Below are 26,956 nucleotides of genomic sequence, written 5' to 3'. Positions count from 1 at the left end.
TCTATATATATATATAAGCATATAAATAAATATGTAGAAATAAGTTCATATATATATATAGTATTATATATGAAGATACTTCAGAAAGTTCACAGAAATGTGTATTATTAAAAATTTATACTAAAATTAATTTATCTGGTATTTATTTTTCTATGAGCTTTTTGAAGTATTATCATATATATGTATAAAACCAATATGATAAGTTATATGAATGCTAGTTAAATTTGAGACTTAAAAATTACTGTGGGCTTCATTTACTGTGATTGGAGAATGATTTTTCCCTCATTTTGGTATGTTTTATGAATCAGAGAATTGAGTACAGCTTTCTGTGGGAGTCTGTAATCTGTTTATATATTTAAAGTGTAAATTTTATGGAAAATACAATTTCTGTATCCCTACCAACCAATAAAGGCATTCTCAATTGTTAACCTTCACCATAAAGGCTTTACTTATTGCTTCAACTAATTATGCACTGTCTCTTTTTATGAATCTCAGAGTGCTTTCTACCACAATTAGGGTATTTTATATCCTGCCTTATATTATGATTACTGTTGTACTTACAGTATAAGTTATTTGTAAGTTACACAGCACCCAGCACAAGGTTTTTACACTTCAGAACTTTTTGATAAATATACTTGGAACTCTAAGTTGCGTTGTTGTGCTGGGTGATGGGAATGCCAACGTGAGAAAATCTATAATGGTCACAGCCTTCAGTCCCTTCAGTCTAATTGGTGTGACAGATTTTTTTTTTTTTTTGACAGGCAGAGTTAGACAGTGAGAGAGAGAGAGACAGAGAGAAAGGTCTTCCTTCCATTGGTTCACCCCCCAAATGGCCGCTGTGGGCCTGGGCACTGCGGCAGCGCACCGCGCTGATCCGAAGGCAGGAGCCAGGTGCTTCTCCTGGTCTCCCATGCGGGTGCAGGGCCCAAGTACTTGGGCCATCTGCCACTGCCTTCCCGGGCCACAGCAGAGAGTTGGACTAGAAGAGGAGCAACCGGGACTAGAACCCGGGGTGCCAGCGCCACAGGCAGAGGATTAGCCAAGTGAACCGCAGTGCTGGCGGGTGTGACAGATTTTTTTTTTGACAGGCAAAGTTAGACAGTGAGAGAGAGAGAGACAGAGAGAAAGGTCTTCCTTCCGTTGGTTCACCCCCAAAATGGCCACTATGGCCAGCACTGCAACCGAAGCCAGGAGCCAGGTGCTTCTCCTGGTCTCCCATGTGGGTACAGGGCCCAAGCACTTGGGCCATCCTCCACAGTACTGTGGCCAGCCACAGTAGAGAGCTGGACTGGAAGAGGAGCAACTGGGACAGAATCCGGCACCCCAACCGGGACTAGAACCCGGTGTACTGGCGCTGCAGGCAGAGGATTAGCCTAGTGAGCCGCAGCGCTGGCCGGTGTGACAGATATTAATCAAATAATCTAATATTTACAAACTGAGATAAGTATCCTTGGGAAAGGAATATAATTTTAGAAAAGAAAAGAGAAAAGGATCCTGAGTTGGCATTATAGGCCAGAAAAGCCACCTTGAGGACTTGGGGTTGAGTGAGAACCTGCAGTGGGGGTGGGGGTGGGGGTGGAGTACTGGCTTTGATGAAGGAACAGCCTGAGCAGAAGTCTTCATGATGTAGCAAAGGAAATGAAGACCAGGGTGGCTTCATTGTGGAGAACGGAGAGAAGTGGAGAGGGAGGTTGATACTTGGTCCTTGGGGCCTAGGAGCAGTGGTAGGAATTTTACCTTCCAATGTGGACATCAGTTTGGAGGGTTTTAACTGGGATTCTGTGCAGAGAACATTGCGATGGATGGATTTGTGCTGTGAAAGCATCACTCTCTCAGGAATTTAAAGTGAATCAGAGAGGGTGCTTAACAGGCCTGTTAAACTTTCTGAGACCACTTTCCGGATGATATCACAAAGTTCCTTTTTTTAGATTTTTGAGTAGAATCGTGTTTCTCTTCAATGTTGTATATGCCTAGGTTTCTCTGCTTATATAAACTCTCATGATACAAGAATAATCTCCATGTGTTACATTATTTGTGTAAATTGTCTGCCTTCTTGTCCTTCCCCCTCCCCCAGTATACAGTAAGTTCTGAGAGTAAGAGTAGATTATTATTAATTTTGAATTTAAAAATAAATTTCCTTCTTTTCCCCTCAGTAAATACCGTGCAGTCACTCAGTGCTTATCCTTTAAACAGCAGTTGTGTGATTCTGTCCTGGATACCATTGCCCAGTGACTACAACCTAATGTATTTTATCATTGAATGGAAAAACCTTAATGAAGATAATGAAATCAAGTGGCTTAGAATCCCTTCATCTGTTAAGAAGTATTCTATCCATGGTGAGTTTACGCTGCTTTAATTACTTACTTTCATGGATTAGTGTGATACTGAACATTATTAATTCAAATAATATAGCCAGTGAGTTAAGACTTCAAAACTGTAGAAGATACCATCATCTTAATACGTATGATCCTATCACCTAGTCACAGCATTTAATTGTTTCCTTTGGTTGTTTTCACACTATTTGTTACACTTGTAATTATGTTATGTGTTTTCTTTCTGTACTTTCTGCTATTAATATTTTTAATGTACTTTAATGTTGAGTGCTTATTTTTAAATTTTATTATTTGAGAGGCCGAGATTTAAACATTTAAAGAGACAGAGAGATGCGAACAGACACAGAGAGAGAAAGTGTCCATTTGCTGGGTCACTCCCTAGCTGCCTTCAGCTGTCCTTGACTGGGGCCAATGCTGGGACCTGGGAACTCATTCCAGGTCTCCCACGTGGGTGGCCAGGGCCCAGTTACTTGAGCCATCACTGCTGCCTTCCTGGGTGCAGAAGTCAAAAGTCGGAACCAGATAGTCGAGCCAGGCCACTCCGATATGGGACACAAGCATCTTCACTGACATCTTAACCACTAAATGAAGTATCTGCCCTTCTGTCATTATTTTTAATGATAATATAACATTTCGCTCCAAAATATATTTATTGATTGATTTAATATTATCTATGTTGCTTCCAGAGTTACCTTTTAAAAAGCCATTTTTAAAATGGCTTCTGTTATCTACTGCCAAATTGTATCCCTAACTGTGTGTCAACCTATAATATCACTAGCAATGAGTGGGAGTGCTGGGCTGAAGGCCTGAGGATCTAGCACCTGAGCTATGTCAGTGTAATCTCGCAAAGGTAGACTAGTTATACCAAGAGGTAAGTAGAGTGCACAGGATAAGGTACTTCCTAAGTTTGTAGTAAATGGAATTAAGAGATATGTTTGTTTTGGTGCAAGAAGTTTTTTATTTCCATGCTTGCAAGTGGTCTTCACAAAGTATTATAGAAAACTGTGCGTGGGTTCAAAAAACTTTTGCTCCAAAATAAACATCTCTTAATTCTGTATTTCCACAAACTTTTTTGAATATGAAGCACCCTCATATAAGTACACCATACAACATCTCCAAGTTTGAGTTTAGACTTAAAGTTAAGTAGGAAGCTCAGGATTGCCATGATTCTATTATATGGTACGTTTCCAAGGACTTACACCTCTGCTGCATGCCAGAGACCTAGAGGTTAGGATAAATTTATTTACCAATTATTGATAGAGAGCTGAGTTCAGTTCATTACCATTGTTGTCTGGGAGGTTACTCTTCATGCTTTTGTTTAAGCCTTGGGGCTACAGAATGTTGGCTTCAAAGAGACACTTCTCTTTCGGAGAAATATTTGTGTATCTTTAGTGTTTGTAAAAATCATCGCTGGATCAATTTTGAGCTTTGCTACAGGGATGACCATTTGGACGCCTGTTCTTCACCTGCATCTCCTCATAGGATTTCTCAATCTTGTTGAATGCAGAAACTAAGTAAACTATGTTTTCTAAAAAAAAGGAAATATTACCTGCTTTGGGGATAAAGGAGAGGAGAAAGGGCATGTTGTCCTGGAAAGGAAATGAGGGAAAGAAACAGCTTTTACATCCTGAACCTGACCTGTCACTGCTTTATGACCTTGGAACATTGCAGTCTTCTATCCCTGGAGAAGATTCCCCAAAAAGTGTTTGAAAATTACTGTTATTGCTAGAGAATCTGAACTACTTAGGTTATTTTTGCAACTCCCTAGATCATCAATTCAGTTTGTATGTTTGGATATAAAGGATACTTGCTTCCTTTTAAAAAAAAAAGTTCTACTCATTTATGTTAATTTGGTATAAATGAGCCTTTGCTATGTTTTTCTCCTCAGATAATTTTATCCCCATTGAGAAATATCAGTTCAGTCTTTATCCAATATTTATGGAAGGAGTGGGAAAACCAAAGATAATTAATAGTTTCACCCAAGGTAAATCCTTCACTTGTTCTTTTTACTCTGATTTGTGTTTCCTGATTTGTTAGAAGTAATGTTACCCTCATCTTACTCTTTCTGATGGAATCCTGGATGTACCCTGTGTGGACACATCCCGGGGTATTTCAAGAGAAACTGTGTTTTCCTCTAAGAGTAATTCCGGAGAGATAGAGAAGTGAGTACGCTGGGCCTCTTGTATTTCTGATTCATCTTGCCACGTTTGAAGTGGCAGCATTTTGATGGCATTATCACTCTTTAGATTTTCTTCAAATCCAAGAAAACAGCAGTGAAGTTTCAAGGGAGAAATGTTTCCTCTGCTTTGAGAATCAAATCTTAAAAACCCACTTATATATTATTCGGCAAGTACTTATTGAGTACTGTTCTGAGCACTGGGGATTGAAGAATAATCTCAAGTCTACCATCACAGAGCATAAACTCCCATGCTCCACTGGGAGTGGTGGGCAGCAAAGGAATTAATACCATATGATGTCAGATAGAATTAAAATCACAGAAAATAAAAGTAAATTGAAAGATTGGGGTGGAACTGGGGTATCTCAGGGTGACCCTAAGTGGTCTTCCTGTGGTGGTGATATCTGAGGGTCATCATGTACACGGGCCCTGGTGAGCGAGCATCTTTCGAGGGAGGTGGTGTGTCTGAAGTGAACAGACTGTCAGGTGTCGGAGGACGGCTTCCTCAGAAGCAGATGCTGAGACAGAGTCATCACAGCTTACCTAGCGCCTTGACTCATGAAACTTAAAAATTATCAAATGAACAGGATTGGCAAAGCAACCATTGTGAAAGAATGTCTTGTTGAAGAATGGTAAGACTGAACAAAATTGCTATTGTGTTAATGTGATCATAGCAAACTTTTATATTCCTTTTTTACTTTCGTAGTTGAAGTTAATATAGATTTATGATGAAATCAGGAAAAAGCCTTTTATAATTTTTGATGCATAAATAAATTAAGATTTTATTAAGTTTCTGAGCTGTGTGGATTGTGTTTCTTTTTCAGATAATGATGAGAAACTCCAGAATGATGCTGGTCTATATGTAATCGTGCCAATAATTATTTCCTCTTCTGTCTTGTTGCTTGGGACATTGTTAATATCACACCAAAGGTATTGTATTTGATGTTCAGAATCTTAATCGTAGAAACCTCTAAGCATATGAGAGCTTGACTTGAAGTTGAAGTCATGAATATTAAAAAGCATTCTAAATATTTTTATATATATTCCATATACAATTAAGATGGCATAAAAAGGGAAGACCTGTTTTCAGAAAACAATATTTCATTTTGCTGTGACACATTAAAACTTCTAGAAAAAATCTAATTTTAAACATATATACATTAAGGAAATAACAGGCTTATAATGGGAAATTCTGGGAATATGTGCTTGAAAGTGGCAGGCATGGCTTTCAGAGTACGGCAATTTGGGTTGAGAACTTTGAGTGGTGAAGTGGACTTTGAAAGTGGGCTCTTAGGGGTGACCTGGAGCAGTCAGTTCGTTTATGATCAGCAGGCACCCAGCTCTTTAGAAATCAGCTGCATGGCTCCAGGCTGTCTGGTTTTTCGGCAGATGGCCTTGGATTTCCTGGCTGATTCCAGGCTGCCACGCTACTGTGTGCTGAGGAGGCCAGATCGATGGGGTACTTCACGTATGCCAGATCTCTGTAGAAACTTTTGTGTTCAAGCAAAGAAGCTGGAAGAGGTAGCTTTAGAATTTGAATGTATCTTTTAGTCAAGTGAGTTGGTTGGAGCCATATCAAGTGCAATTCTTTCTGACACCCCCTTAATGGCCATTTATCTTATTTTATTTTCTGGGAAGCACCTATGCAAAGTGTCTAGCACAATGCCTGGCACACAATTTTCAGTAAGTGCTGGCTATTTTTATGATTATGGTGATTATGAATCTTCGTCTGCATAGAAGTTTCATGGAAATCTTTATGGAATAGCATGTAAAAGTGAATCTGACCTAATTTCTATTCTACTATTCAGTAACTGTTAATGTTTTCAATATGAGTATTTTTCTGTAATCCTGATTTCTTGGTTATCCTTTGTAGAATGAAAAAGCTGTTTTGGGAAGATGTTCCAAACCCCAAGAATTGTTCCTGGGCACAAGGACTTAATTTTCAGAAGGTCGCTTTTTAAATTTTCTTAACCCAGAACACGTAATACATCAATGTAGACACCACATGTATTCTTGAGCTTTAACCATTTTTAAATTTTAAAAGTTCTTATTTTATTCAAGTAATTTTAAATATGAGGCTATATATTATATATTTGCAAAAATAACAATATAGAAATTTGAAATCAGGAGGAAACAAAATTCAGTAGATGGATTGCCATATGAGAGTTGACTATATATATATATATATATATATCTTGTGCCTCATTACATAATAAGTAAATACTAGAATATTGAGTCAACTCTGATGGGTATTTGAGTGTGTGTGCGTGTGTGTGTATATATATATATATATATAATTGGTATAAGCTGCTTTCTTTAGACAAAAGGCTGGAATCAATATACCTTTCAAAAATATTTTTTATTTATTTGAGAGTCATGGTGATGGGGGATAGGGCAGAGAGTGAGACAGCACTTTCATTCCCTGGTTCACTCCCCTAATTCCTGCAAAGACCAGGGCTGGGTCTGAGTCAGAGCTGGGAGGCAGGAAGACAACCAGCTCTCTTATGTGGATGGCAGGAAACCAATTACTTGAGCCAATGACACTGCATCCGAGGATCTGCATTAGTAGGAAGCTGGAGTCAGAAGCCAAAGCTGGGAATCAAGCCCAGGCACTCATGAGTGGGACCTGGGCATCTAAACTGCTAGGCTAAATGCCCATTCCCTGGAATCGGCATTATTAACCTCGGTAGTTACCTCTATTAATTCAAACCTATATGATCTTATCCTCAAATATTATAATCTAAAAAATACAGTTATTGTAATAAAGCAGATTTATGCAGGTAAACTACTTTGTGAGATAAATTAGTCAAAAATAATAATTGGTAAATATTTTTATAATTGGATTTTTCAGACAACCTAGAGTTTAAGGAATGTTTTATTAATTCTCATGATTTCTCTTGAAACAAGGCAAGGCTGGCTTTCTACTTGGGTAATTGAAAAAATAAGTTTAGTTTTCATGTTAAAATACATGATTTTTAAAACTATGATCGGGGCCGGCGCTGTGGCGTAGTAAGTTAAGCCCCTGCCTGTGGTGCCAGCATCCTATGTGGGTGCCGGTTCCTGTCCCAGCTGCTCCTCTTCCGATCTAGCTCTCTGCTTACGGCCTGGGAAAGCAGTAGAAGATAGCCCAAGTGTTTTGGGCCCCCTACACCTGCATAGAAACCTGGCTCCTGGATTTAGATCAGTGTAGCTCTGGCCGTTACAGCCATTAGGGGGGTCAACCAGCAATTGGAAGACCTCTGTCTCTCCCTCTGTCTCTAACTTTGCCTCTCAAATAAATAAATAAATCTTTTAAAAAACTGTAATTATTTGGGGTTATCTTTATCATTAATCACTTGTTAAGAGTCTCCAGTGGTTTCCTTCTGCTACCAGATAACATGCAGTCCTCTTAAGCTACTTCTCAACAAACTTCCTCTGCAATATGTTGTTATCCTACATATCCAGTTATTTCTGTCTCTGGCTTCGGTTATACCTTTACTAATCCTTTCCACAAAATACAGAATCTTCCTCATCACCAAAGGTCTTGCCTTAGACCCTTCTTTCTGAAAAATTTCTGCCCCATTTGAGTTTCTAGAGCATTTTATTTATTGTGGATGGTGCTCTGAGTTCTGGGACTGTGTTCTATCCTATGCAAATATTTGTGAAATTCCTTCTGCTATGTGCAAGATATTAAAGTAGGGATTCATTAAACAATTACTGGAAATCATAATAAGAGCATCCATTTATTTATGCGAAAGTCACTGATACAGTCTAAGATTTAATAAGAGTTTTACTTCATTTCTCAGTGTCTAAGTTTCTTCTGCAAAATGAGATTAATAGTGCTTATTTTATTGAATATTTTTAGAGATTAAAAAGGATGGTACTTGTGATATAGTAAGGTTTCAGTAAATATTATTTTATATATTTAAAATATGCAAATACTTGTATTAATCTTTCATGTATGCTTCAGATAAGAATTATTATCTCCCTTTTGTGGAGAAAAAAACTGAAGTTGCTAGTGGTTAGGTGATCCGTTTTAGAGCTGGGATCAGTTTACCATTTGTCTGCTTTTGGATCCTGTTCCCTGTAGCAGTAGCTATCAGTTTTGTTTTGTTTTGACTCTGGCCCACAGTGAGAAGGACGTTTAACTTCGCAACTGAGTACATGCCTGTATATGGATGTGTAAAACATGCACAGAAGTGTTTTACTGCTTTCTTGAAATGTAATAAATAGAATGTGAAAAACAATCCTATTTCATTAAAAAATTCTGGTTGCAACCCACTACGTTGATTTCACAACATTCAAATGGCTGTGATTTGCAGTTAGAAAAACACTATTATGCAGTTTCTCAGTGAATGAATACATAAGTGATGTTGTAGACACAGTGAACAATGCAGAAGATTGAATTGTAATCTTCTCTTAGGAGAAACAATGCCCTGCGTTCAGAACAGGCAGAAGTGTGCATTTGCATAAAACCATCCTTTTTATAGACACCTCCGTTTGCTTGAGTCTGGCCAGCTGCATGTCTGTATACTCCTCAGCTGTGCTGCTGCTCACTGGAAGCTGGGGAATCACCTTTCGTGAAAACAGTGGCTGATTTTTTTCAATTAATCAAATACTTATTACTCTTCCTTTTCTTCCATTATGAATCCATGCAGTAACATTTCATGTAATCATGGTGATATCTCAGGTTCATGTACTTGTATATGTCATTCATTCATTTGTTCAACAAGCACATAGTATTTATGTCAGGCTAGGCTGTTGGTAGGTCCTGGGAGAACAGAGTTTTTAAAATTCTCCTTTCTACTTAGTGAATGGGGCAGTATGGTCAAAGAAGTGTAGCTGGGTTGAAAGTAGAATAGGAAGAATGTGTCTGTTTTTGCCTCTCTAAAATAGTTTGTTTCATTCATTGAGAATATTTTTGAAAACCTCTCCCATGCCAGTCACTATGCCATTCCCTAGGGCTATAATGATGTGAAAACCACTGCACTTTCCTGCTGTGTACAGTTTGGTGGAGAAGATAAGCATAAACCCATTTATCATGGAATTGAGGTTGCAATTTTAATCTACATGTTATAAAAGAAGGGGACCCAGTGTTCTAACTCCTTATGATGTGGGGACCTAGCGTAGTGTATAGAGAGAGGGTGAGTGGGTGAAGTTAAGAAAGTGACATTTGGGCCGGCACTGTGGCTCACTTGGCTAATCCTCTGCCTGTGGCGCCGGCACCCCGGGTTCTAGTCCCAGTTGGGGCGCCGGGTTCTGTCTCAGTTGTTCCTCTTCCAGTCCAGCTCTCTGCTGTGACCCGGGAAGGCGGTGGAGGATGGCCCAAGTGCTTGGGCCCTGCATGGGCACGGGAGACCAGGAGAAGCACCTGGCTCCTGGCTTTGGATCAGCGCAGCGCGCTGGCTGTGGCAGCCATTTGGATGGTGAACCAATGGAAGGAGGATATTTCTCTCTTTCTCTCTCTCACTGTCTAACTCTGCCTGTCCAAAAAAAAAAAAAAAAAAAAGTGACATTTGAGCCAGTGTCTGGTAGATGAATAGTCACAACCTAGGCACCTGCAAATACAAAGCCTTGTGCTAATGAGGACCAGAGCACATTCACAAACTAGAAGTAGAGAGACTAGGAGTCATCAGGAGAGTTTTTGTTTGTTTGTTTGTTTGTTTTTTGGGCTGGGGAGATTCTAAAGTAGAACGTTTTTGGCAAATCAGCTAAGGACTTATGTAAATTATCTAAATTAAATGTTTTTACTATATAAGTATATATTCAGGGGATGACCATCTGTCTCTTTAAAAAAAGATTTTATTTATTTGAAAGGCAGATGACAAGGAGAGTGAGAAAGAGAGACACACACACAAACACAGAGAGAGGGAGAGAGAGAGATTGATTTTCCATTCGCTGGTTCACTCCTCAAATGGCTGCAATGGCTGGGGCTGGCCAGGCTAAAGCCAGAAGTCTGGAACTCCATCCTGGTCACCCATGTAGATGACGGGCCCAAGTTCTCATGCCATCTTCTGCTGCCTTCCCAGGTGCATTAGTAAGGAGCTGGAATTGGAAGCAAAGCAGCCAAGACTCAAACCCATGCTCCAGTATAGGATCCAGCATGGCAGATAGCAGTCCACTGACCTTCATCTATCTCTTAAAAAAGAAGCCAAGACACTCCTTAGCATGTCAGTCTCTGAAATCTTACATATGAACCACCACAGACATGATTTCTGTGTGTTTACCAGGGCAGGGGGATGATGAAGCCCAGGTCTGAAAACCCATGGATTAAACTTTGACCAAGTGATGTTTCCCTCACCCAGAAAATGCCTGGCACAGAGAAACTACTGAGTGGGTGTGACTTGACTCAGTGCCTGGTTGTAGATTTTGTATGCCCCCACTGTCTCGCCTATATGTCCTAAATGAGCATATGTGTTAGCAGCTCTTCTGACATGTATACAAGTAGGCTGAAATATCAGCTTTCCAGGTTTTGATAAATTAAGAAAATGTGAAGAACTTGTAAGTGGGTGTGCATTTTCTTGCTTGTGAGACTGTTTCTACCTTTGCAAATATTTGACTATCTAATCCTACAAGTTGTTCTTAAGCATAACTAAAACACAAGATACTTAGTTTATTACTGGGGCTTAATAAGTGTGTTAGGAATAAATCACATTTGGAATATAATGGGAACATTTAGATGGTGAAGAATAATATAAGATTTTGTTATGATAAAAATTCTTCTAAAGGAGATAAAAATCTTCTAAATAGCTAAAATTTACTTTTTGAAGGAAAATAATGCAGTATAATTCTAAAGGTAATATTAGTAGAAAGGAAGAGGCAGATTTACTATCTGTCCTATGTCTTCATATTCTATTATTTTATCTCATTCTTTTGCAGACTTATTAGCCTTATCTGTCTGCTGACAGACATCAGACTCAGATTAGGTCAATAACTTGTTTTGATCCTCAGCCTGTACATGCAAAATTCTGGTGTCCTTTCCATCAATTTCATATTAATGATATATCCTTTCATGTACTTAATGATAAGTTGTACACTTAAATATTTAAAATGAAATCTTATGTTTTATATATATTTTAAAATTTATTTATTTCATCTAGTTGAAAATACAGCAAGAGAGAGATAAAGAGAGAGAGCAATCTTTCATCCACTGATTTATTCCCAAATACCTGCAATAGCTAAGGCTGGGTCAGGCCTCACTCAGGAGCCTAGAACTCCATCCAGGTCTCCCATGTGTATGGCTGGGGCCCAAACAGCTAAGCCATCTTCTGGTGCCTCCCAGGGTGCATTAGCAGGAAGCTGGACCGCAAGAATAGCTGGGACTCAATTCCACACTCAGATATGAGATGTGGGCATCCCAAGAAGTGGCTTAGCCTGCTGTGCTACAACACTGACATATACATTTATAAATACAGACATATATGCACTTGTTTTATACATGTAAACACAATTTTTAAAAATGAGCAAACTATATATGAATAGGCATTTACCCAAAGAAAGTACACAGATAGCCAATAAGTACAAATGAAAAAATGTTCAACATCACTATATATTAGGGTAATGCAAGTCAAAAATACAAGCTATTACTTTACACCCAGTAAGACTGCTATAGTAAAAAAAATGTTGGTGAGAAAGTGGGGAAATTAGAACTCTCATACAGTGCTGCTAAGAATGTAAAATTGTGCAATCCTTTAGATTCACAGTTCTTCAAAGGTTAAACTTTGAATTACTGTGGGACCCATCAATTCTACTCCTCTCCTCTTCTCCTGTCTCCTCTCCTAGTGTTCCCCCCTCCTAATGCTCCTACTGCATTTTCTTTCAATTCCTATGCAACCTCAGTAAAATCTCCTTAAATGTCCATTTCTTATTCATTACATGAACACTCTCCTGGAGCTCTCCATACCTTTTTTTTTAAAAGATTTATTTTATTTATTTGAAAGAGTTACAGAGAGAGAGGTCTTCCATCCTCTGGTTCACTCCCCAGATGGCCACAACAGCCGGAGCTGTGCCAATCCAAAGCCAGGAGCCAGGAGCTTCTTCTGGGTCTCCCACGTAGGTGCAGGGGCCCAAGGACTTGGGCCATCTTCCACTGCTATCCCAGGCCATAGCAGAGAGTGGGATTGGAAGAGGAGCAGCTGGGACTAGAACTGGTGCCCATAAGGGATGTTGGTGCTTCAGGCCAGGGCTTTAACCCACTGTGCCTCAGTGCCGGCCCCTCTCCATACCTTTTTCTTTGTAAAATTAAAGGACATTAACCCTCTTACCCATTACCCCCATTTCTCCCAATACTTTCCATTATCTCTGTAAAATATAACTTGAGTCTATGCTATAATTTATGGGTTAGTAAAAAATATCAAACCAATAAATTGAGTTTATAATATTGTGATAATGTAAATACGTTCCCAACAGAACTAGGCAATATAATGTGATTATATTTCTTGGCGATTCCAATGTTAAAAGGCAATTTTTTTTAAAAAAAGGAAGCATTATACACCAGTTGATCAGAATTGACTTTAAATTAACTTCATTTCTGTCACTTTTGGTTTTTGCTCTTTTTTCACTTACTAAAGTTTCTCAATGTCTATAATTTCCTTGTCTTTCTTTCTTTCTCCCTTTCTCCCTCCCTTCTTTGTGTCCTCCTCCATGTCTCTCTCTCTCATCCTTCTGTGTGTTTCTTTTTTTTTTTTAATTTTTTTTTTTTTTATTTTTTGACAGGCAGAGTGGACAGTGAGAGAGAGAGACAGAGAGAAAGGTCTTCCTTTTGCCATTGGTTCACCCTCCAATGGCCGCCGCGGCCGGCGCGCTGCGGCCAGCGCACCGCGCTGATCCGATGGCAGGAGCCAGGAGCCAGGTGCTTTTCCTGGTCTCCCATGGGGTGCAGGGCCCAAGCACCTGGGCCATCCTCCACTGCACTCCCTGGCCACAGCAGAGAGCTGGCCTGGAAGAGGGGCAACCGGGACAGAATCCGGCACCCCAACCGGGACTAGAACCCAGTGTGCCGGCGCCGCTAGGCGGAGGATTAGCCTAGTGAGCCGCGGCGCCGGCCCTTCTGTGTGTTTCTGTTATATGAGCTACTTTACCCAGCAGTTGTCTTCTCTGGAGACCTCATTCCTACACACTCTGTCCAGGAGGTCCCCTGTCCTCCTCCTTTCATCTGAATTACACTTGGATAAAATTGCTTGAAGCCATCACTCTGAGCTCTCTGGTAACCAGTTTCTGGTCAGTACTGTTTCTTGGATTCCTTCTCTTCCTCTTTCTTAACTGCGTTCTCGTAAAGCCTTTTAAGTAACATGTGATAAGGTCTTGGTCTTTGATGCCTGAAGCTCCTTTTGTCCTGCCTTCCTTGATGCGTAGTTTGGTGGGGTATCAATTTCAAGTTTGAAAAAGGCTTTCCGACTGAACTTGGAGCACTTCCTGCCTTCTCCTCCAGCATCCAGAGTTATTTCTGAGAAGTCAGATGCCATTCATATTTTGATTTTTCAGTTTACTTGCAATTTTTCTCTTATAAAACATTGTCTCTTATAAAACCTTTTTGATGTTCTGAAATTTTGGTGTTGAGTTTACACTGGTTCTTTTTCCACTTTACACTTTGGATGTCATGTGAAGAGATTCAATTCTGTGTCTCCTGTAAACTCTAAGAAAATCTTACGTTTTCTTAGACAATTTTATTTCCTCTTATTTCTTTGGCTTTCTGTTTTGAGTGTCTGCATTTGTTGGATGGAGTGTGTGCATAGATCATCTGTACTTTTTATCTTTCAGTTAGTGTTTTGTTTCTTCTAGTACTTCTGTTGAACTTGTGTTTAGTATTACAGTTGCAAATTTCCAAGTATTCTTTTTCGGAGTTCTTTGTTTTGATTTTATGAATGCAGTAGTTCCTTAAATCTTACTAGAAATATCAGTTGGAGGATTTAGTTTGTTTTAAAAATTCTCTTGGGGTGGGCATTTGGCTGCTTGGGATGCCTGCATCCACTGTCAGAGTGCTTGAGTTCCAGCTCCTGCTAATGCACACCTGCTCAGCAGGTGATGGCTGAGGTCCTCGGGTCCCTGCCATCCCTGTGAAGGATCAGAATTGAGTTCCAACCTCCTTGCCTTGACTTGACCTAGCACTGGCTGTTGTGAGCGTTTTAGGAGTGAACCGCTAGGTGGAAGAGCTGTCTGTCCTCTTCCCTCACTGATGCCCCCGTCTCAACTCTGTCTGCCTTTCAAGTAAAAATAAGTACATAAATGAAGAATTTTAAAATTCTCTTTTCTTCTACTCCTGAACCTTCTGTTCCTGTTGGGTCATGTTCTCCTCTAGTGTATCCTGGCCTTTCCTCTACTATCTGAGCCTTTCCTCAGATCCATGGTAATCCTTTCACGTGTAGGAATGAAGCAGTAGACAGGCTGTCTGCGAGGGTCGTGTATGTAGGAACCTGTGTTCTGAGATAGTAATCTTGATCTCACGACTGCTGTGCGCCTCCTCAGACCGTTTCTAGGTGCTTTTGAGAACAAGTCCTCAGCTGGGGTGTGGAGGTGGTTCTTACACCAAGCTGCCTCCTTGTTGGGCAGAAGAGTAGGAGAGCCACACCCCATATGCAGAACTGGCGCTGGGCTCCAGTTTTCTGCTTCAGGTTTCTTGCTTGCTTGTGGTCACTGGCTGTTTCTGCACCACTGTCTCCACTGCGTTCAGCAGGCTTAACCAGCCCTGTCTTGAGACAGCTGCCACCGCCTTCAGCTTCTGTTGCTCGTTTTCCTCTGAACCCTACTTGTTGTTTTCTGTCTTTCAGAAATGAATTTAGATCACTCGTTTTCTAGAAGCTCTCTCAGATCATACTTTTTTGAGGGCCTGATTTGATTTGTTCACATACTTTCATTCTAACAAATTCAAATTTCACACTGTAGAAGACTATAACCTTTCTTCATTTGTTTTGTACATTTTTTCTCTTCGGCATTTTTTGCCTAACCTGTTATTTTTTTCTTCCGAATACGAACATCTGATTTTTTTCTGTTTATTAAGCCTTTTTTGGTTCACTTTTCATTCATTTCCCTTTCATTAACTTCTTTTTCTTTATTTTACAGTATTTTTCTCATCATTTATATTTTTGTTGTTGTTGTTGTTCAAGCCTGCTCCTTTTATGTCAGTTTTCACAAGAGTATATTCCACCTAACTTACTTTAGGAGGGCTGAAGTTAAAACCAAATGGGTTTTTCCTTAAAGACTCCCCTAGATTCCTTAGCCTGCCCTGTGTCTCAAGGGAAGCAGATCAACAATCCATGGATTCCAAGAACATCCTCCTCACAGACCCGAGGCAGAAGCATCCCTGAAATTGCTAGAATGGATCTGCAGGTGTCTGTCTGGAAGAGCTGGAATATGTTACAGTTAGAAGTTCTCTTTAGAAGCAGTCTTACCCCTTATGCCTGGAAGTGCATGTTACTGGCCTACAAGAGTGTATTTCATTCTCTTAAAATGTGATTTGTTTTCTTTATCTTCTTGTCCTATATAACCCTCAGCTTATAGAGAATCAGGAGATAGTATCAATTAATCTGTTAACTATCACAGCAAGTAGAACAAGCAAAGTAAAGAACAAGTTCTTCTTCCTGTTTTTCACCCTCCACTGTGTTAGGGAAAGACTGTTGGACTAGGAAAAGGGGGACTAAGTCAGGGTCCTCATCCTGCTGTGATTAGGTGCATAACTTTAAGCTGATCACTTTATTTTGTCTGAAAAAGGGAGGGACCGAGACTTGGACCAGTTGACTTCTTAGATCTTTTCTCTATATGAAAAGAATCCATGATAATGGTCTTGTGATCCTGTTCTTTGCTATTTCAATTCTTCTCTCTTTTAATTTTTCTTTCATTTCTCTCAACTTTTATTTTTTCTTGTTGCAAACTCTCTACTAACACTGCTGGTTCCTCCCTCTTCTAATTTTCCCAGCTCCTTGTTTTCCTCTCCCTGTGCCTATCCTGCCATTCATCTGTAGTTTACTATTTCTTGAGGTAATCAGAACTATCAGAGTGTGATATTAAACCCTTGATTTAAAACATGGGAGATGCTATTGGTTCAAATGGTACCCTTTCCCAGAAGGATGTGTTACTATCATGTAACGTAAGAATTTATAGTCCAGAGCCCAAGCCTGACAGAAAATGTTTTGAAATCTTTTAACTGGCTTTTTGAGTGATTTTTTGTTTTGCTTTCTTATTTATTTTATCTAAACAGAGAACGGACATTCTTTGAAGTCTAATCATGATCACTGCAGATGAACCCAATGTATCAACTTCTCAACAGTCTATAGAGTATTAGAAGATTTTTACATTTTGAAGATGGGGAGAAAATCTAAAACATTTTGGTTGAACTGTTGAGAACTAATATATGGTGGATTATGTTGATTTAGAACAAAATAAATGTGTAAATTTTGGGTCAAGATACAGGTTTAAGTCCAGTTCATTTTGGATGTATGATTACTTTTCAGGTCATTTAAAGTTTGAAAGTAATATTCATGATTTTTGGCTTTTGATTTATCATTTTCCTGGTCATAAAACATTAAAATATTATACTTATTGTGTCATTACATATTAGATATCAAATATTTAGTAGCCAGTGATGTAACTAAATGAATGCTAAATCTACAGTTTCTAGCACAGAACTTTGCAAATACAGTCACTCTTAAGTATAGAAAGCAGTGGAAATATTTAGTTTTTATTTTTAATGTCTAATTTTGGGTGTTATTTTGAATACCTTAAAGCTTTTATGTCTAACTTTGGTCGACCTGAGAATTTTAGCTTTCAATAACCTTGAAGTGGCTTTTGTGCAAACTCCCATTTCAGTTCAAAGAAAGCCATAAGTTGTGGTCTGTGCTTGTCACAGGCCAGTAGAAATTACAGTTCCTATCAGTATGATCCAACATATCCAGGTCAGATTGCCCCGTTCAGAAAAGAACACTAGCATCCAGCCCAACCTCTTGTGAAATTCTTGCCTAAGTCTATTTATTTCCACCGAACTACCTAGGACTTCTGGCTGGCAGGGAAGTAGGCAGTGATACAAGAAAGGGAGACTCTTTGGCACTTTTATAAGTAGTTCATGGTAAGGACAGAACTTTTCCTAGTTGAAAAAAGACCACTTGCTAGTTCCATAAATTTAGCATATGAAGTGTGTTGTATTGTTCACATTCAGGCTAAAACAAAGCCTCTGTTTGATGAACCTAAATAATATTTAAATTTAGGATATATATGTGTAGGTCACTTATATTTAAATTTTATTCAAAGTTTCAGTTGAATATTAAAAAAAACTAGAGAATAGGAAGAATGTGCCTTTTTCCTTTTCATTGATTATTAACAGATGTCACTGGAAAGTAAATCTAAGAGTGGAATTGTGAGAAGTTACTTAATTCCTTCCAGATGAATACATATTTAATATGTGCCCAGGCTGTTGTAAAATCTCCAAAATAATGAGATGCATGGAATGAAATAGTTTTCTAATAAACAAAGCTAAAAGTTTTGTGACCCATTGATAAAATATATCTTAATAATATATGGATATTTCCTATTATTAGTAGAATCTTCTGTCTGTATTTGTAGACATTTACGCTACTTGATTTCAAGGATTAGCTTCCTGTTATGAAGTCTTTCAAAGTATGATCCCTACCATACGCGTCATCTGAAGATCCTCTGTGAGCTGGACTACATGCTATCAGTTACTTCTACATATTTTTGTTTCCATTTTGATAGCATCTGATTCCTTTATTTAGTGATCTGAATTTCTAGGTCCATTTAAATTTTAAGACCATTCAATGAATGCATCATAGAAATGTTAAGAACAGACAAAATAGACCAAGCAAATATTTGAAGAAAATCATAAATGTATGGATTTCTGCCAGAAAGAAAATAGAAATAGAAACTCTTCCTCTTAAAATGTTATATTCATAGAATAACAAGAAAAATTGTATTAACACAATATTTGTCATTATACAGTATTTTAATATCTATGTAAGTCTATTTCATTTTTATACTTAGTGTTTGATATATTTATTCTTTTATGGTTTCAGTCACTAATATATTTCATTTAAAAGTTTTACCTGTGCTAAATAAATTGTAGTCTTATATGGAATATACTTGCTATTATTAAGAACAGTTGAGTATTCCATTATTTCAGGCAGTAGATTTGAATTTATTCCATTAGCTTAAAAATTATAAGATTCAAAAGTTAAAATACATATATGACATATAAACTGAACACATTTTCTATAGCACTAAATTTAGTTGTATTAATTTTTCAACATGATGTATCTACAGAATTTTTTTTATATTCATTTTTTCATTGTGTTTACATTGTATGAATTGGGCTTTTTGCACGTAGATTCTTGATTTGTAGATGCTTGGCAAAACTTTTGTTGTGATGTAACCATTGTTTCTATAAAAAACATGATGTGCATTTGTCCTGTGTATTTGTCTTATTTCACGTGTCCTATAGTATATATTTTCATATGAAGTTATTCATAAAGAATAGTAGTTTACAAGTCTGTGATCACCTCTTTCACCCCCATTGTTTCTGACAGATAAGGATGATTCTTATTTTTAGGTAGTCCCAAGAAGAGTCTCAGTATGACATTAGGTAGATACGTTCTTACTAATCACAAATTTCTTTTTTTAAGCTTTATTTATTTTATTTGAAAGGTGGAATTACAGAGAGGTAGAGAGAAATAGGTCTTCCATCCACTGGTTCACTCCCCAAATGCCCACAACGGCCAGAGCTGTGCTGATCTTCAAGCCAGGAGCTGGGAGCTTCCTCCGGATCTCCCACGTGGTGGCAGGGTCCCAAGAACTTGGGCCATTCTCCACTGCTTTCCAGGTCATGGCAAAGAGCTGGATTGGAAGTGGAGCAGCTGGGACTAGAACCAGCAGCGGCCTTACCTGCTACTCCAAAGCCCTGCCCCTAATCACAGTTTTTTTCTGCCTTCATACTATATTATATAACATAAAAAGCTATTGTAACCATCCTTGAAAAAGTTGTTTTGATTAACGGATTTTGTTTCGATGTACTTTTTAAATTTGAGGCTTACATTTTCAGTTTGTAGAAATGTAATTTACTATAAAATATTAGAAATTCTTTATAAGACCCCATTTTCCAATTATAGCAGCCAATCTTTGTTGAGAAATTAGCACTCTCAGCCACTATTTCATTTATTTCTAGCGCAACACCATGAAGGAAAATTTGAGAACATTTTTAAAGATGGAGACACTGAAAGAAAGAGTTTTATGCACCTGTTCATGGTCATAGAATAGAACTCAAGTCTAATAAGTCTCTCTTGTCCCCCTTTTAAATATTATCTTAGCTGCCTCTCCCCTGTGATGTTTGTGATACCTGGCTCAGTCCAAAATGAGGTACTTCTGGTTGACTCCTGTCTTTCATTATTGACCTGACAGACCTCCACGTCTTCAAGTATGATATAAAGAAGCATCCATTTTAATACAATTGAACCTTAAAATGCGTGTCTTTTCTTTTAGCCAGAAACGTTTGAGCATCTTTTTACCAAGCATGCCGCGTCAGTGACATTTGGCCCTCTTCTTTTGGAGCCTGAAACCATTTCCGAAGATATCAGTGTTGACACATCATGGAAGAACAGAGATGAGGTGGTGCCCGCAGCTACGGTCTCACTGCTTTTGCCATCTCCAGATTTTGAAAAGGATTCTATTTGTATTGGTGAGCAAGGCAACAGTGCTAACTTCTCAGAGGTGGAGAGCTCCCAGGTAACCTGTGAGGATGAAAGCCAGGGACAGCCCTCCGTGAAATACGCCACACTGGTCAGCAGCTCAAAATCAAGTGACACCAGCGACGAGCGAGAGCTGATCAACAGTTCAGTGAGCAAGTGCTTCTCTAGCAAAAATTCTCCGCTGAAAGATTCTCTCCCTAATAACTCATGGCAGATAGAGTCCCAAGCATTTCTCTTATTATCAGATCAACACCCCAACATAATTTCACCACATCTTACGTTCTCAGAAGGATTGGACAAACTTTTGAACCTGGAGGGAAGTTTCCCCGAAGAAAATAATTGTGAAAAGTCTGTCTATTATTTGGGTGTTACCTCAATCAAAAAAAGAGAGAGTGGTGTGTTTTTGACTGACGAATCAGGAGAGCTGTGCCCGTTCCCAGCTCACTGTTTATTCACTGACGTCAGAATCCTCCAGGACACCTGCTCACAATTTGCAGAAAATAATTTCGACTTAGGAACATCTGCTAAGAAGACCTTTGTATCTTACATGCCTCAATTTCAAACTTGTTCCACTCAAACTCATAAGATAATGGAAAACAAGATGTGTGACTTAACTGTAATTCCATGAGAGAGACCTGAGTAGTGTTATAATGGACTATGTGAAGTGTAATATATTCCTCTGCACTTGTGGATGAGGGAGAGAAAACCATTAGAGTCAAATTTGAAAATGATTGTCCCAAACTTCATGGTGTCTGTCATCCCTCAGTCATACAGACAAAAAATGTGAAGAAGCCTTCATAAACCTCCTGATGCAGATGGACTCTTCTAACAATTTTATTCACAAGCTACAGGGGGAAGGTCTCTTTGTTTCTTGCTATAAATAAGCCCAAGAAATACTGTCTTTTGTGAATAGTAGATCTGTGTAGGAAGAGCTAATCTTCTGTATTACATCAACACCTGAAAGAAGACTTCTAACTGACATTTGTGAGATGTAATTGTTGTTTCAGGGGTGTTTGTTTTGCCATGAATTGTCTTTGTTTTGCGCATGCCCCCCCCCCACGTTTACACCTAATAGGTATCCTTGTACATTTTAAAAGTAGGTGTTGTGTTTGTATTTTGCGCTATCAGACTGTGATTTGAAGTAAGTACTTCACTCAGTGTTGAAGATAAATAGAGAGCTTAAGCCTTGTTTAGTGAGTGCGACTTGTGAAGCCTGGTTGTCCCAATCTAAGATGCATTTCATAGAGTGACACCACCCATTAGAATGGTAATACCCATAACCATTATCTTAATGACAACAGAAGCAATTTTGAAAACATAATGTGAATTTTAAGTCCTCTTGAAAAGATCTGAAATTGTCACTTTCTGATACAGTTAGAGTGCACGTCACTGTTTATCACTCTGGAATCATTGTCTTTCCCATGCCCATTTGCACGTACACTGTTTTCCCCCCTCGTGCATTGAGCATTCTCTACATAAACCAACACTGTGCTAATACTTTACCTCAGCTAATTACTGCAGTCATTGTGGGGACATGCTTTACTGTTAAACCTCTTTTAATAACAAGGACATTATTTGCCCAAGGTTACAGAGTTACTGGGTGATGAAACCAGAATTTATATTTAGGTCCACATATTTTAATAATAATGATCTTGTTTTTAATATCTACCTTATATTACAAATCCATTAAGTATACTTACTTGTAATCAAATAAAATTTCTTAAGTATAAATATAATCCTGGATGGAAATAAGTGAGAATTAGATCTCATCCATGTCTTTAAGGACTTAACAGTGAATGCAGAAGTTTGTTATTTGTTTCAGCTTTTGGTATGGTAAGAAAACACAAAGATTGCATATTGGCAGTGAGCTAGGAAATGGCACACACGGATGTCCAATGACAAGAAGTAAGAAGCTGAAGATTACTGATATCTTCAAAATGAGTATTTTTGTGTTAAAAAATATGCCTCTGGGTTTCTAAACAGCATTAGAGTTTCACATGTAGAATTCTGATTTTACTGTTATCCTAAACAAATTCCTACATCCCATTTATCTTCTAATTGTGCCATATGACCTGAGCAATTATAGGCAACAATGAGGAGCCCAGACCCCAGTTGATTTTTTTTTCTTATTTTATGGTCATTTCTCACTCAAATCATTAAAACTGTTTCATTAGTTTGAGAGTATTTCAGCAAGCTCATGGAAAAGTGGAATTAAGAGATGTTTATTTTGGTGAAAAAAATTTGAAATCCCTGAATAGTTTTTCGGAATCTGCACGTTCCATGAACTCTTGAAGCCATCCTGTGTTGTTAAGATGTCTGAGGAGCTGACATACTCAGCTGATGACCCTCTTAGAAGAAAAAGCTAGAGTGTCCATGCCAACTCCTGAACTAGTGTGGTGTGAAAAACCTTTGTTCTATGCCAATACAAATGGAGAGTAAGTTTTCATTGCTTTTTAAGTGGCTTTAGAGATTTAGAGATAGACAAATTATTATATGTATGGAAATTTTGGTAAAGTTATTGTGAGCTTATGCTTATAGGATATAGGTATTTAATTGAAGATGCTATAGAGAAGAGATAAAAAATTAACTTTTGCCTCACTCTCGATGTAACTGGCGATTAAGAACTGAACACATCCACTGAAACACAACATACTCCTGTCATCTGTGACTCAGAACAAGGCAAAAGGAGACTGATACAAAGTCCCTGACACCTGCCCAAGGACACCCCGTGCTGCTTGTGTGCTGGAGTAAATTCGGAAGTCCGAAGATCGCTGTAGTGCTGCAGTTCTGAGTTACAATGTAGTGAGATACTAATCTGAGCTCCTCACCACCTGGGTGGCTTCAGTTCCCAAAACAAGCAATTCAACAACAAAAGCACTTCAGAAGTACTGAGGTTCCAAGGCACTGTCTTCATACTGAGGGCTGAGTTGGTATAGGTTGACCCATTGGGAAATAGATTTAGATCATATTTACTGTCAGTGTTCTAAGTTCTACTTTGGAGGATATCTTTCATGACATATATTTTTTTGGAGCCTTGTGAATATTATCTGATATTAGTGTTTTTTTTCATAAAATACAGAGAAAATTTTAGAATGTTTTATAATTTACATACTCTCCATTTCCTCCCAAAGCTTCTGTTAAAAAAAAGAGGTTGAAGGAGCGAGGAGCTGAAATATGGACTTTAGATTTCAAACTTTTGATAAATGTGGAATTTTGACTAAAAGGATTAAATTGCAAAAAAAGTTACTATTCAACCTCTGTATATTTTAATTTCACTAAAAGAAACTCAGAAATGAACAGTTTGAGCTGTGGCTTCAAATTTAAACAGACTAGAGAGAAATCCTTTGTCAGGGTTAGCAGGATTATAGATTTCCTAGCTGAAAATCTCTAAGAATAAAGATGAAGACAGTGGATGCAAAACCACTCAGAGTTGGGGCCTCTTGTTGGTGTCCTTTTTTCCCATTTGGAGATGAGGTCCATGTTGACGGAGGAATAGGGACAGATACTGTTTTCTTTTTAAATCTGGTGTTCAAGTACTAAAAGAACATGGATGACGTTTCCAAACCAACTGGAGACTCTGGGCTGAGAATAAGCTTTTATAACACTAAGCATGACATTCTTATACTTGCTGTCATTCTTCTCCAATAAAACCAAATCCCTCTTTCCAAATTTCAAACATATGTTCCATTCCTTCGGGAATATTGAGATTACTCAAAAGCTGAAGAAAGACAAACTTTAGGTTGTAAGTATTGTTGAGAGTTGCACATCCAGGGCTCATACGTAGAGTTGGACAACATGCTAATGGATTAAATTATATGCAACCAGAAAGTTCTGTGTCACTTAGATGTGAATGAAAAATACTTCTTCCTAAATTATTTTCTGTAGTCTTATTTTAAGAGAAATTTCTTGTACTTCTCATATTTTAAGAGTCATCTTAGTTTATCAAACTCTAGTATTCAGTATTGAGAAATACACTCTCAATTTTAAAATAGTAAAGGATAGTATAATCATCCACCCTACGATGATTAAAACAGTTGCATTTGAGAAAACATTTAAGCACAGTTACTTGCAATGTGAAGAACTAGTTATAAAAGGAAGCTACCTAAGTCAGTAATTTTAGTCTTTCTTGAATAACGATTTTCTAAAACAATAAAGCACTCCTGTACCTAATCACAATGTTTCAGAAGCAATTTAAGATACAAAAATCCAATAGAACTGAAATGTTATTTCATGTATTTGTATGAGCATCAAGAAGTGGTTTCCACGGTGTTTTATATTGAATGACTTATTTTTATACAAGTTTATTTATTTTAGAAAGCTGGTGAAAATGTCTATTTTTCAAAATTAATTATGTTTAATATATAGGGTATTTAGTTCCATTTTGTGAGGATCTCTGACAGGGTATTTTTAATAATGTTTATTAGAAAAAAACCTGGAACTAAGAATGAATTTGGATGATATTTAATTTTATAGTGAAATACTTATATTGTACATGTTGTATTTTTAAAACCTGTCATTAAGTGGCATGCAGTTAATACTTTCTAGTCTCAATTGCTTTGTTAATAAATATTAGAAATATAAGCGTTGAGGTATGCATCAGTAATTGTCCTATAAAATTTAATTATCCTAATTATCTTGTTTTTCCAAGAGAGAAGGAATATTTTCATCTGTTTGTCATTATGAATCATAAGCAATGTTAAAAGCTTTGAGGAGTGAAAGTCCAAATAGAATTACCATGAATTTATTTTAGTATTATTTTTATTCATTGGATAATAAAATCAATAAATATTTCAAAATATAAGGAAGTAATGCTTACAGTTTATGTAAGTTTTTGTTCATTGTTAAGTTTTAGTTTTAACTTCTCAATTCCTACAAACATGTGTGTTGCATTTGAAGGGGCTTGAAAATATTTTGGATCCAAGTACTTCCAATTACTGTACCCACTCAAAAGATCACCCCACCTCCATGTCATGCTGGCATAGCCACTCGTAGTGAAAGATTACTCATGTTAATCATCAAGAGCTCTTTATTTTGATCTCACAGTTCTTTAAGAAATCTTATTTGTAGTGATTTATGACATGTGTTTTGTCATTTAGGTTCCTAACAATGTGGATTTTGCTTCTATGTGAGCTAGTATTCAGATCTATCCTCCTTCTCACTTTGTAATTTTAAAATGTAATTAAAACAAATTAAAAAGCAAAACCAAATGCACACAGGAAAAAAAATCCATCAAATAGTATAGATAAATATAAATAAAAAGTGCTACGCTTCCTTTGTGCACAACTCTCAGTTTCTATTCCTCAAAATAACTTCCATCGTCCTCATTCCACAAATCCTTTTAATGATTTATACAGTTGGGAAAGTATTCTGCTTGCTGTTAGGAAGTCACCCGCTTCCCACAGCACAGTATCTTGGTGATATTTTTTATATAAATTACAAAATACCTGTATCATTATTTTTAATGGTTGTATATTGTTTCATTTTATCAAAGTACAATGGTTTATTTAACTGTTCACAACTGATTAATATTTAGGTTGTTTTCAATATTTTACTATTATGAACAACACAGAAGTGAGCATTCGCATACATAACTATGTCTAGTCATACTTTCACAAAACTACTTGTTAGGACTTTTGGTTGCAAAGGTGATAACTAACTCAAATTGGTGTATCTTTTTTGATACTTTAATTTTAATATAGTGAATGCAGTTGAATATATTTTCATAAGTTAAGACCATTTTTTTCTTCTTTCATATTCTTTGACTAATTTTCTAATGGGCTATTAGAATTTTATTGATAGCTGGCGCCATGGCTCACTAGGCTAATCCTTCACCTTGCGACAATGGCACACCGGGTTCTGGTCCTGGTCGGGGTGCCAGATTCTGTCCCGGTTGCCCCTCTTCCAGGCCAGCTCTCTGCTGTGGCCAGGGAGTGCAGTGGAGGATGGCCCAAGTCCTTGGGCCCTGCACCCCATGGGAGACCAGGATAAGCACCTGGCTCCAGCCATTGGATCAGCATGGTGCACTGGCTGCAGTGCGCCGGCCGCGGTGGCCATTGGAGGGTGAACCAATGGCAAAAGGAAGACCTTTCTCTCTGTCTCTCTCTCTCTCACTGTTCACTCTGCCTGTCAAAAAAAAAAAAAAAAAAAAAAAAGAATTTTATTGATTACTTGTAACTCTTTTTTACATTGTTCTTGAGACATCCATATATACTGTAAGGTGCACAAGCCTCACTATAAAGCTTACTGAAATTTTACACATTTTCTTCTGGGTAGATAAGAGTAGAATTGCTGGATCATAGGATGGGTTCTTTTACTCACCTTGCCTCAATGCTTAACTTTCGTTATTTTTTAAAAACTGTATTTGATGATACTAATTATGTCATTTGCTGTGTGTAGTGAAACCCATTTGTTGAATTCTGTCCTTTTAGCAATTTTAATGGATTTTAATTGTCTCTTCAAATGTGATACTTCCACTTCATCCATCTTTTCCTTTAGTTCATTAAATATATATGCTTATTATAGTTGTTTTCACCAGCCTTGTTTCTGTACTTTAGTATATGAATGAATGATTTCTGATTCTATTCACTGTTTTTTCTCTTTATTTCTTGATTGTTCACATGTAATTTTTGTTTGGATGCTGGGTATTATGAATAATATGTCTTAGAGACTAGATTTCTGATCTTCCCAAGAATATAAATTTTATTCCTTTAGGCAGTTAGATTATTGATGGGTCACTTTGATGCCATTGGGCTTTTAGGCTGTGTAAGGGAGGTTATATTTAAGCT

General features: G+C 37.8%; 1 protein-coding gene across 11 annotated transcripts in view; it reads left to right on the top strand.

Annotated features, from left to right (window-relative positions):
- LEPR (leptin receptor) overlaps window positions 1-26,689 on the top strand; it is a 213,706-nt gene extending 187,017 nt beyond the window's left edge. For 8 of the 11 annotated variants that reach the window (XM_070078338.1, XM_070078336.1, XM_070078335.1 and 5 more), the window contains 5 exons: window positions 2,154-2,336; window positions 4,222-4,317; window positions 5,334-5,439; window positions 6,383-6,458; window positions 19,966-26,686. In XM_070078338.1, coding sequence (XP_069934439.1) covers window positions 2,154-2,336; window positions 4,222-4,317; window positions 5,334-5,439; window positions 6,383-6,458; window positions 19,966-20,799 — 1,295 coding nt within the window. In that variant the 3' untranslated portion in view covers window positions 20,800-26,686. Of the gene's footprint in view, window positions 1-2,153; window positions 2,337-4,221; window positions 4,318-5,333; window positions 5,440-6,382; window positions 6,459-16,681; window positions 18,893-19,965 lie in introns of those variants that run through there. The other 3 variants (XM_070078340.1, XM_070078339.1, XM_070078341.1) reach the window with 3 other exon arrangements.
- The last annotated feature ends 267 nt before the right edge of the window (window positions 26,690-26,956 follow it).

This window comes from Oryctolagus cuniculus, chromosome 7 (assembly GCF_964237555.1).
Source record: "Oryctolagus cuniculus chromosome 7, mOryCun1.1, whole genome shotgun sequence".
Classification (NCBI taxonomy): Eukaryota; Metazoa; Chordata; class Mammalia; order Lagomorpha; family Leporidae; genus Oryctolagus; species Oryctolagus cuniculus.
This window is presented reverse-complemented; position numbering and strand designations above follow the sequence as displayed.